The following is a 12,625-nucleotide window of genomic DNA, read 5'->3' as shown; positions in this document are numbered from 1 at the left end:
TCCTTTGCTGTCATGTTGGCCAGTCTGCTAGGTGTGAGATGATACCTCAGAGTTGTTTTGATTTGCATCTCTCTGATTATCAGAGATTTAGAACACTTTTTCATGTGCTTATTAATAGTTTTTATTTCTTTTACTGAAAATTGCCTATTCATATCCCTTGCCCATTTTTCAATTGGAGAATGGCTTGATTTTTTTGTACAACTGGTTTACCTCTTTATAAATTTGAGTAATTAGACCTTTGTCAGAGGTTTTTGTTATGAAGATTGTTTCCCAATTTTTGCTTCCCTTCTAATTTTAGTTACATTGGTTTTGTTTGTACAAAATCTTTTTAATTTGATGTAGTCAAAATTATTTATTTTATATTTTGTGACTCTTTCTAAGTCTTGCTTGGTTTTAAAACCTTTCCCTTCCCAAAGGTCTGACATATATACTATTCTGTGTTCACCTAATTTACTTATAGTTTCCTTCTTTATATTCAAGTCATTCACCCATTCTGAGTTTATCTTGGTGTAGGGTGTGAGGTGTTGATCCAAACCTAATCACTCCCACACTGTCTTCCAATTTTCCCAGCAGTTTTTATCAAATAGTGGATTTTTGTCCCAAAAGCTGTGGTCTTTGGGTTTGTCATAGACTGTCTTGCTGAGGTCATTTACCCCAAGTCTATTCCACTGGTCCTCCTTTTTGTCTCTTACCCAGTACCAAATTGTTTTGATGACCACTGCTTTGTGATATAGTTTGAGATCTAGGACTGCAAGGCCACCTTCCTTTGTATTTTTTTTTTCATTATTTCCCTGGATATCCTTGATCCTTTGTTCTTCCAAATGACCTTTGTTATGGTTTTCTTTAATTCAATAAAAAAGTTTTTTGGAAGTTCAATGGGTATGGCACTAAATAGATAGATAAGTTTGGGTAGGATACTCATTTTTATCATGCTACCTCGTCCCACCCATGAGCAATCAATGTTTTTCCAATTGTTTAGATCTAGTTTTAATTGTGTGGAGAGTGTTTTGTAGTTGTGTTCATATAGTTCCTGTGTTTGTCTCAGCAAATAGATTCCTAAGTATTTTATATTGTCTTGGGTGACTTTAAATGGAATTTCTCTTTCTAATTCTTGCTGCTGAACTGGGTTGGAAATATATAGAAATGCTGATGACTTATGCAGGTTTATTTTGTATCCTGCAACTTTGCTAAAGTTGTTGATTATTTCGACTAGCTGTTTGGTTGATTCTCTAGGATTCTTTAAGTAAATCATCATATCATCCACAAAGAGCGACAGCTTAGTCTCCTCATTGCCAATTTTAATAACAATTTATTTTTCTTCTCCAATTGCTACTCCTAGTGTTTCTAGTATAATATTAAATAATAAGGTGATAATGGGCATCCTTGTTTTACTCCTGATCTTATTGGGAAGGCTTCAAGTTTATCCCCATTGCAGATGATGTTTGCTGATGGTTTTAGATATATACTGTTTATTATTTTTAGGAAAGGCTCTTCTATTCCTATGCTTTCTAGTGTTTTCAATAGGAATGGGTGTTGTATTTTATCAAAGGCTTTTTCTGCGTCTATTGAGATAATCATGTGATATTTGTCAGTTTGCTTATTATTATTATTATTATTATATATTATTATTGACCATTAATATGGTCAATTATGTGGATGGTATTCCTAATATTGAACCATCCTTGCATTCCTGGTATGAATCCTACCTGATCATAGTGGATAACCCTTGTGATGACTTGCTGGAGTCTTTTTGCTAGTATCCTATTTAAGATTTTTGCGTCTATATTCATTAGGGAGATTGGCCTATAGTTTTCTTTCTCTGTTTTTAACCTGCCTGGTTTTGGGATCAGTACCATGTTTGTGTCGTAAAAAGAATTTGGTAGAACCCCTTCTTGGCTTATTCTGTCAAATGGTTTGTATAATATTGGGATTAGTTGTTCTTTGAATGTTTGATGGAATTCATTTGTGAATCCATCTGGACCTGGGAATTTTTTCTTGGGAGTTCTTTGATGGCTTGTTCAATTTATTTTTCTTATATAAGGTTGTTTAGGTAATTTGTTTTTTCTTCTTTTAGTCTAGGCAATTTATATTTTTGTAAGTATTCATCCATATCACCTAGATTGCCATATTTGTTGCCATATAATTGGGCATAGTAGTTTTTTATGATTGCCTTAATTTCCTCTTCATTAGAGGTGAGGTCTCCCTTTTCATCTTGGATACTGTCAATTTGGTTTTTTTCTTTCCTTGTTTTAAATTAGACTGACTAGTACTTTGTTTATTTTATTTTTTTTCAAAGTACCAGCTTCTAGTCTTATTTATAAAATCAATAGTTCTTTGACTTTCAATTTTATTGATTTCTCCTTTGATTTTTAGGATCTCTAATTTAGTCTTCATCTGAGGATTTTTAATTTGTTCACTTTCTAGTTTTTTTATTTGCATGCCCAATTCATTGACCTCTGCCCTCCTTAATTTGTTTATATATGAACTCAAGGATATAAATTTCCCCCTGTGTACTGTTTTGGCTGCATCCCATAGGTTTTGAAAGGATGTCTCACCATTGTCATTTTCTTCAATGAAGTTATTAATTGTTTCTACAATTTTTTCTTTAACAAGCTGGTTTTGGAGAATCATATTGTTTAATTTCCAATTAATTTTTTATTTACCTCTCCACATACCCTTACTAATTATTATTTTCATTGCATTGTGGTCTGAGAAGGTTGCATTTATTATTTCTGTCCTTTTGCACTTGTTTACAATGTTTTTCTGCCCTAATACATGGTCAATTTTTGTGAATGTACCATGTGCTGCTGAAAAGAAGGTGTATTCCTTTTTGTCCTTATTTATTTTTCTCTACATGTCTACTAACTCTAATTTTTCTAAGATTTGAGTTTTTTTATTTGTTTTATCTAGTTCTGATAGAGGATGGTTCAAATCTCCCACTAGCATAGTTTTTCTATCCATTTCATCCTTGAGCTCCTTTAGTTTCTCCTTTAGAAATTTGGATGCCATGCCATTTGGTGCATACATATTGAGTACAGATATTTCCTCGTTGTCTATACTGCCTTTTATCAGGATGTAATTACCTTCCCTATCTCTTTTAACTAGATTCATTTTTACTTTGGTTTTGTCAGATATCATGATTGCAACTCCTGCCTTCTTTTTGTCAGTTGATGCCCAATAGATTTGGCTCCATCCTCTTACTTTCACCCTGTGCGTATCTACCTTCCTCATGTGTGTTTCTTGCAGACAGCATATGGTAGGGTTTTGGATTCTAATCCACTCTGCTCTTTGCTTGCATTTTAAGAGTGAGTTCATTCCATTCACATTCAGAGTTATGATTACTAGCTGTGTATTTCCCAGCATTTTGATTTCTACTCCTGGTCCTGCCTTTCTTTCACTATTTCCTTCTACACTAATGTTTGTTTATAATCAGTCCCCCTAGTTCCCACCCTTATTCTACTTCGCTTTCTAACCCCCTCCCTCTTCCCCCCCATTATTTTCCCCTATAGTCTTTTTAAAATTCCCCCCACACACACCTCCCTCGTACTGCTTCCCTCCCCACCAGTCCATTTTTTACCCTTCTACTCCCCTATAGGGTGGAAATCTATTCTCTTCCCCAGTGGATTGGATTGTTCTTCCCTCTTTGGGTCAGTTTCAAAGCATGTAAGAGTTGAGTATTTCCTATCTCCAACCTCTTTACCCTTCCAGTGTATCAATGTTCTCCCCCCTCCCTCCATGAGCTTCTTTGAGACATATAAATTGACCCCCATTTGTTTCCTTTCCCATTTCTTTTAGTATTTACCTCTTTTCTTTAGCTCTGGTTGTATATATATGTATATATATATATATATATATATATATATATATATTTACACACACATGTATATGTATTTATGCATGCATATATCTATATACCTATTTATGTCTTGTCCTTTTATACTATACAGTTTGTCACTGTTCCCACTAAGTGTAATTCTTCTAGCTGCTCAGGTGATAGCAACAGTTTTTAAGAGTTACCAATGTCTTATAGGGATACGTATCCTTTTAACTTATTGGGTCCCTTAAAATTTTTTGTTTTGTTTTGTTTTTGTTTTCCCACCTTTCTTAATTACCTTTTGATGATTCTTTTGAGTTCTGTGCTTGGGCATCAAGTTTTCTGTTCAGGTCTGGCCTTTTCTTTATGAATGCTTGGAATTCTTCTATTGTGTTGAATGACCATACTTTCCCCTGTAAGAATATAGTCAGTTTTGATGGGTATTTGATTCTTGGTTGTAGACCTAGTTCCCTTGCTTTCTGGAATATCATGTTCCATGACTTTCGGTCCTTCAGTGTGAATGCAGCTAGATCCTGTGTTATCCTCACTGTGTTTCTGTGGTATCTTAATGGCTTCTTCTTGGCAGCTTATAATATCTTTTCTTTGGTCTGATAGTTTTTTAATTTGGCTATAACATGCCTGGGTGTTTTCAGTTGGGGATTAAATACAGGAGGTGATCTGTGGATTCTTTCAATCTCCACTTTCCCCTCTTGTTCTAGGATATCAGGACAGTTTTCCTGAATAATTTCCTGTAGTATTATGTTCAGGCTTTTTCTTTTGTCATGGTCTTCTGGTAAATCAATGATTCTTAAATTGTCTCTTCTCAAATGATTTTCTAAATCGTCTGTTTTGTGAATGAGATGCTTCATATTTTCCACAATTTTTTCATTCTTTTCATTTTGTTTTATAGTGTCCTGATGCCTCGTGAAGTCACTTAATTCCAGTTGTTGTATTCTGATTCTTAAAGACTGAATTTCATCCCTGGTTTTTTGGTCATCCTTTTATTTCTGGTCTGATTTTCTTTGAAGGTCGTCTTTTATCCTCTTTACCTCATCTTTTATCTCCTTTGCCTCATCTTTCATCTCCTTTGACTCATTTTCCAGCTGATTGATTTTGGCTTTCAAGACACTGTTTTCTCATTTTAGTTCAAGTACCTCTGTTTCCAGATGACTTATCTTGGTTTTTAAGTTCTTTTCCCAATTGTCTTCAGCCTCTCTTAATTGTGTTTTGAGTTTTTCCACAGCCTGTATCCAATTCACTGGGATTTTTGATTTATCATTTGCTGATATCTCCCCCTCTGTTCCATTTGCTGAGTAGAAGCTGTCTATTGTAGTTTCTTTCTTGTTTTTCTGTTGTTTGCTCAAATTCACCCCTTCTTTACTCCCCGTATTTGTCTGTGCTCTTGTTCTTCTCCTTTTTTTGGTTTTGGGGGCTTCTGTCAGTCTCCCGTCTTGGAGCTTTAACAGAATATCTCTCGGTGTAGTCTCTGGTGGAGTGTTGTTGGGGTTTGAGCTTCCCTGTCCTCTGGAGGATTTTGATTGGATTAAAGTCCAGTAGTCAGTGAGGATGGGTGTGGAGCCTGGGCTTCCCTGACTTCTGGAGACTTTTGATGGGATTAAGTTCAGCTTAGTTGGTCTGGGTGTGCTCTGAGTCCAAAACTTTGAAGGTCGTCTGGAAGGCTGGAGCAAATATGGAGGATCTCCACAGCTCTGGCCAGGCTGCCAGGTCTATGCTCTCTCTCTAGCTCTTTCCCTACCGTCTGTGTTGGATGCTCTGAACTTGGCACAGCCCTGCTTGCAAGATATGTCCTTCAGATCAGCACCTTTGCCCGCTCAGAAGTTCCCACTGCCGCTGGAATTTCAACACTCTGGGTGGGAGAGGGAGATGGGTCCTGGGACCTTCCTTCTGTCTTCCCCTTAAACCTGAGTGTTCTCGGATTTTGGCTTTTGGGGGGGGCATACCTTTTGAATTAAGTCCAGCAGGAGGGTTCCTTGGCTCTGTCTTGTTCTTAAATTTGATTTTCAGTCCCCTGGGTGCATTCAGTTTGTGATTGGTTAGGAAGGGTATTCAGAGATCTGAACTTGTGCTCCTTCTTGGCCATCATCTTGACTCCGCCCCTCTAACTGTTTTTCTTTTTAATTGGGTTTTGAGTTCTTCCAAAGTTTAGGTTCAATTCACTGAAGTTTCTGAGTTTTTGCTTGGTGTTTCTTGGTCCTCCTCTTTTGCATTTGTTCTTTGTTCATTATCTGAATAGAAGCTATAGATTGTAATTTCTTTTTCCTTTTTCTGTTGTTTACTCATATTTTTTCCTTCTTTCCCTGTCCTTATTGGTTGTATTCTTGCTCCTCTGTTTATTTTATGGATCTGTGAGTTTGGGATTTTCTACCCTGAAAAGACTTCTTCTCTGCTGTGCTGATTAAATGGATCGATGGAGCTGACCTGTTGTATTAATGTACCTTGAGGCCAAATCTTCCCCAGCTGCCAGCAGAGGCTAAAGATGAAAGTGAAGGTATGGAGGCTGAAGGGAATTACCCTCATCCTCCTCTCTACTCCTTTCTGCCAGCTGCCTCCCTTCCAGCAGTCCAGTCAGAGCCCTGAATTTCCCATGGTGGTACCAAGGTACTCTGTCTCAGTTGCAGTATTTGCCCTGGGATCTCAATCAGTCAGATTCCTACCAGGGGTCTCAGAACAGTAGGTGAGAGAGGGATGTTAGATATTTCCCTTATACTAGAGAATTCAACTTTATCTGTTTCTTCTTTGCACTATTGATAAACTGGATTGAGCCAGTTGAGCTGATCTGCAGAGCTGAATGTGCCATGAGGCCAAAACTTCCAAAGGCAGAGGCCTAAGATGGAGGCGTGGTGGTTGAAGGCTGCAACCAGATTGCCCTCTTCTCTGCTTCTCTCCTCCAACTGCCCCTTTGCCAGCTGTAGTCAGAGCCCCAAGCTTCACATAGTTGTGGTAGCAAGGTACTCTGTCTGGGTAGGAGCCCTGACTCCAAGATCCCACTGCCCACTCCACCCCCCTCTCAGCACAGTAAGTCGGGGAGGGACACTGGGACCTTCCTTCTTTCTTTCCCTTAAACCTGAGAATTCAACCTTCTCTGCATACCTTTTAAGTTGAATTGAGCATGAGGGCACCACAACTATGTCTTGTTGAATTTGGTTTTCTGTCCCCCTTGAAGCACTTTATTTTTGATTGATGTGGAAGGGTTTTCCCAGAGGAATTGACTTTTGCGGCTTCTAAGCCATCCTCTTGACTGCCCTTCCTAACTAGTTCCTTTTTTCTTTATTTAATTTATTTTTTGTTATATTTTAAGTTCCAAGTTGTTATCTTCCCTCCATCCCAACCCCACATTAGAGAAGGCCAACATTTGATATAGGTATGTGGAACTATATAATGACTACTTTCATATATAAGTTCTTTCTCTTGAAATAAATAGTTTTTCCTTCATAGATTCTTTGTAGTTGATATAAATAGCCATACTACTCAGAATAGTTTAGTTATTCAAGTTAATCTTTGAACATTATTGCTGTTACTGTATACAAGTTCTCTTGGTTCTGTGTTTTCTTTCTGCATTATTTCATGCAAGTCTTTACATGTTTTTTCTAAAATCAACCTGTTCACCACTTCTAATATAAGAGTATTCCATCATGATCATATACTACTTCTTGTTCAGCTATTCCCCAGCTGAAGGGCATCTCCTCAATTTCTAATTCTTTGCTACCACAGAGGGAGCACCTATAGGTACTTTGCTACAAATAGGTTCTTTTCCTTTTCCTTGGGAAACAGGCCTAATAGTGGTATTACTGGGTCAAACATAGTTTTATAACTCTTTGGGCATAATTCCAAATTGCTCTCCAAAGTGGTGATCAATTCACAATTCATCAATAATGTGTTAGTATCTCATTTTTCCCATCACCTGCAGCACTTGCCATTTCTCCCTTCTATCACTTTAGCCAATCTTATACTTGTGAGATATCTCAGAGTTGTTTTAATTTGCATTTCTCTAATCAATAATGATTTAGAACATTTATTCATATAACTATATGAAGTCTTGATTTCTTCTTTCAGAAACTTCCTGTTCATATACTTAGAACAATTAGAAATTGGAGAATGACTCATTCTTATAAATTTTACTTCATTCTTTATTTATTTGAGAAATAAAGCCTGTATACAAGAAATTGACTACATAATCCTCCCCCAGTTTTCTGCTTTTCTTCCCAACTTGGCTGCATTGGTTTTATTTGTACAAAACCTTTTTAATGTAATCAAAATTATTCATTCTTCATTCCACAATGTTCTCTGTCTTGTTTATTCATAAATTCTTCTCTGTAATTCTGATAAGTAATTCAGAATTTCTGAATAAGAATAATTCTGAATTTCTGATAAGAAATTCAGAAATGGCTTTTCTCTGCTCATCTAAATTTTCCCTCTGTCTAGCCTCACCTTTTCATGAAAATTTCTAAGTCTATTCTAGCCCACATTGACCAAAACATTCTTTATTCCTACAACATTCATTATCTGTATCAGTCATGTATCACTTCATTCAAGTAATTAATTTTACTTTGCAAAGATCTCTCATTAATATTGGGGGTCATGACAAGGCAATTACCACAGATGGTGTTGCTGATATTAACCATGTAGTTGTAAACCATCCATCCCTCCATCTGCCAACAAAAATAGTAAAGTAGCTCTAAATTATTTTAACTTGGGTTAATATGTTTTGTTTCTGAAACAAGACTATAAACACCTTAAGGAAAGGACCATGTCTCTTATTCTTGGTCAAAGTCTTCATAATGCCTAGCACAGTCTGTCTCTCTCCGTGTATGTGTGTTTGTGTGTGTGAAGAACACCTTTGCATTCACATTTCATTTTCAAAAAGTCAACTATGGGCTGAAATTTAGTTATAAGATTTCTACTATTACTGATATATCCTATCCATGCATATATATATTTTTTCAATTTAAATTGATACCTATTGTACAAATGTTTATTAAATGTATCTTTGAAAAAATTATAAATTAAATTTTTGTACATAAAATTCAACTTTAGTAGTAAAGTTGTCTGTTCAGAGGAAATCTGTGGTGGATGCTTTTATAGAGTGAATAATCTTTTTTGTAAACTTCAGACATTTTGTAATTTCAGATTCTGGTAGTAGAAGAATGGCATTTTAATTAAAATATCCTTGCATTCCCTTCCTGACTAACTCAGGCCCCAAAGGTTGAGAAAAACAGCCACACATTTATTAGTTAAAGTATCTTAAATGTACTTCATAAACAATTTAGAAAAATGTTGTTTGTTTATTTTTATTTTTTTAAGTCCAATAAAAAACCAAGGAGTTGTAAAATTGAGGTGGGAGGGAGGATCATCTACCTCAATCTCTTCATTTTACAGGTACAGAAACTGTGACCCAGAGAAGTTGTGGCATGTCCAGGGTTGCATACATCTAAGAAATAACCAGCTAGCATTAGTATCCAACTCTCCTAATTACCAGTTTGATGAGATTTCTATTATCTCATGTGGCCTCTGAGAATTCAGTTGACTCAGCAGTCAGACTCAGCAACTAAAAGTTGAAATGAACAGGATTTCAGTATCTGAAACTAAAGCATCATTATGGCAAGTCAGAAAGCCCATTAATTACTGCAGAATAAAGAACATTCCTGCGTTCACTTTTCATTTTCAAAAAGTCAGCTATGGGTTGAAATTTAGTTGTACAGTTTCCCTATCCATGCAAATCCAACAGGCAGAACAGTGTTTTAACTGAATTAATAACACTAGAAAGAGAATATATTTTGACACATTAATATGTGCCCTTTAGACTTCTTTGGTTCCCCTGGGAAAAGTCTTTAGATAACTTGACACATTAATTTGGTCCTTTACTATTTTCACTGACAAGAGAGATTTGTAAACCTGGTAAGCTAAATGGAAAAGAATAGTGCTTCAGCAATGGGACAGTGAACTGGACCCACAAAGTCTGAGGAAAACTAACCTCTGCCCCACCTCCTCCGCTAATGGTGACCAGCTTTTTGCTGTGCCTGCTACTTACAACCAAAGCTGAATCAGAGAAAAGCCTTCCTTCTTCACCAGCTGCTTCTAACCCTAAACATACTCCCTTAGTTCCCTTCTCAGCTACTGCCAATTTCCAAATTAATAATGCAAGTCAGTGAGAAAGTCAGGTTTTATAATCAGAATCTATTTTTATGGAGAGCTTTTCAACAATGTACACTGTGTATAGGAAGGCATTCAGGTATAATGTTGAAATAGCTATCACTGTGAAAGTTGCCATAATACTATTTAACTTTTTCTAATTTCTGAATTTCAATACGCTTATATTTTCTTTTAAGGGGAAATTGCTACTTGTGCAGAAACTGATGATAACTAAGGCTAGGATGGATACCTTCCTATCAGCTAATCCTTAATAAAATAAATAATTTTTAAAGGCCAAAGTTCAGGGTCTTTCATATATTTAATATTTGCATTTATAATATTTAGTCTAATATAAATCTTTCTATATTTGCATATTTTTCTTTTTATATCTATATATTATAAGAACTCTGTCCATTATATGACACAAAAAAATTGATACATGAATACAACATGGCAGTGCACATAATTGAATATGATTCAGAACATGAAAATTGGGTTCATTTAATAGGAGAATCTAGTATCTCCTGATAGTCCTCTCTTTTTAATTTTCTCCAATAAAGCTTATAACCAGCAAGGACAAAAACACTGATCATGATGATTGCTCCTCCAAAGACATCATAGACACTGGGGAAAATGTGTAGCACTAGAAGCTGTAAGATCATAGCCACCACAATCTCCAGATGTTGCACTGTGCTAACCAAAGCTGGGTGGAATTTATCCAGTGCATAATATACTCCCAGGAAAGCTGCAGTAGAACAGATGCATATAGCAATGAGGTATCCCCAAGTTTCTCCGTCTAATGGGATGATAGGTTCTTGAAGAATGAACATAGTGGACACTCCCCACACTGTCCCAGTCCAACCAAAGGTAAACAAGGCAGTCCACATACTGATCTTCTCCCTTATGGACCTATATACTATCATAGAAAGAGCAGTGGTCAATCCAGCCATTACTGTCATGGTGTACCCAAATGCTTCTTTCCAGGCATTCAGCAAAGAGTTTTCTTCATCAACAATGTTGGGGATCATAACAAGGCAGACACCCAAGATACTGCTGACAACTGTAGCCATATCAATGTAAGCCATTCGTTCATCTACCAGCAAAAAAGCTAAAATCGCACTAAATACTGTGGTTGTTGCTCTCCACATAGTGGTTCCATTGCTGGGAGGAACTATTGAGAAAGATGTATAAGCACAAGTGATGGAGATAACATTGCAGACACCATAGAAAAAGAGCCGCAGTCTATATCCTCGGGGTCCAAAAGGGGGTTCCTGGTAGTAACACACAACTAACACAGAAAATACCTGTAAGACAGATCGAATGAAAATCAGTTCTAGAGATGGCACTTTGGAACGATCAGAAACAAGTCTAGTGATAAGGGCCACACATCCATGAGCCAAAGCAGATCCAAACAACACTATCCAAGTCTTTCTAGACTGAAAAATATTTCTGTCTGCAAAGCTCCGGAATTGTTCAGTTTCATTGGCCTTTGGGTCTTCAGTTGGTGGGGTTCGACTATCCATAGCCCCAAAGAAAGTTCTTCCTTTTCTCTTTACTTCACTCAATAGTCCTTTCTTTGGATTCTCCTCCATAAAGCTTCCATAATCTTCATTTATTTCTTCATAGCCACTATCTCCTGGTTGGGGGTAATGAGAAGTATATTGTACCATCACTGTGTTGGGATGTATTTTAACACGTTTCTTAACAGGATATTTTTTGGAGGGAGAAGTATCCATTTCTTCAGATAAGTCTACACAAATAAAAAAAGGAAAAAACATATACACTTTTATTCAGTTGAAAATTTAATCAATCAATATGATAATACTATATCTATTCATTGTTGGAGGAATAGCTCCTATAATTTAAAGGAACTGACAGCAGTAAGAATTTCAGAAAAGTCTTTAGCTAAATTTGCCATTAAGAACTATAAACCAAATGGAATGAGCCAGTTTTTCTCCTCCCGTATTAATGATCTTCTATAGTGTCTTATCTCTGTAGATCTTTCTTTATGTCAATAATTCTTGTCTATCTTCAACCCTTACCTATCTAATCATTTCCTTACTGGACATTATTCCCATTCTAAATTTTAAATTCTCTATCTCAACCCCATTCCCATTCATTCAAAAATGAAAATACATTTTAAAAAATAGCAAATTATACCAAGATTTTTCTTTTTGCTATCGGATCCATTATGTCCATATTGTAAGTTCCAAATGCTCAGACGCTGTATCATTCCTTCATGAAAACATTGAATATACTATGATCATACTTGGGGCAAAATCTTACACTTAAGGATGCTGAATAACTACTAATAATATTTGCATGCCTAGTTCTCCTTGAATTAAGTATTACTTACTTCATGGGATGCTGGTGAGAAAAGTAACATGATCAGACCCATGTTTTGGCTAGGTGGAAGATAGATTTGGAGAATACAAATGTTGTCTCCCTCACTTAGAATATAAGATCTTAAGGCCAGTCTTTTTCATTTCATTTCATATTTTGTATTCCCATTGCCTTTGTAAGAATGTGCTCTGTAAGAATATTTTAAAATATCTCAATAAATTTATTCAGACTTCAGATTAGGTGTCCAAAATTCTAAAAGACAACTGGATAAACATAGTGTGTTTAGATTTGCTGAAGAAACCTGTATGCTAAGTTGGC

The 12,625-nt window shown here is 36.2% G+C and overlaps 1 protein-coding gene across 2 annotated transcripts in view; it reads right to left on the bottom strand.

The window, feature by feature from the left end:
- Window positions 1-7,944: 7,944 nt before the first annotated feature.
- SLC35G2 (solute carrier family 35 member G2) overlaps window positions 7,945-12,625 on the bottom strand; it is a 175,585-nt gene continuing 170,904 nt past the window's right edge. For both annotated transcript variants that reach the window (XM_056793660.1, XM_007493916.3), the window contains one exon: window positions 7,945-11,714. In XM_056793660.1, coding sequence (XP_056649638.1) covers window positions 10,462-11,700 — 1,239 coding nt within the window. In that variant the 5' untranslated portion in view covers window positions 11,701-11,714 and the 3' untranslated portion in view covers window positions 7,945-10,461. The remainder of the gene's footprint in view (window positions 11,715-12,625) is intronic.

The sequence above is a fragment of the Monodelphis domestica genome, chromosome 4 (assembly GCF_027887165.1).
Source record: "Monodelphis domestica isolate mMonDom1 chromosome 4, mMonDom1.pri, whole genome shotgun sequence".
NCBI lineage: Eukaryota > Metazoa > Chordata > Mammalia > Didelphimorphia > Didelphidae > Monodelphis > Monodelphis domestica.
This window is presented reverse-complemented; position numbering and strand designations above follow the sequence as displayed.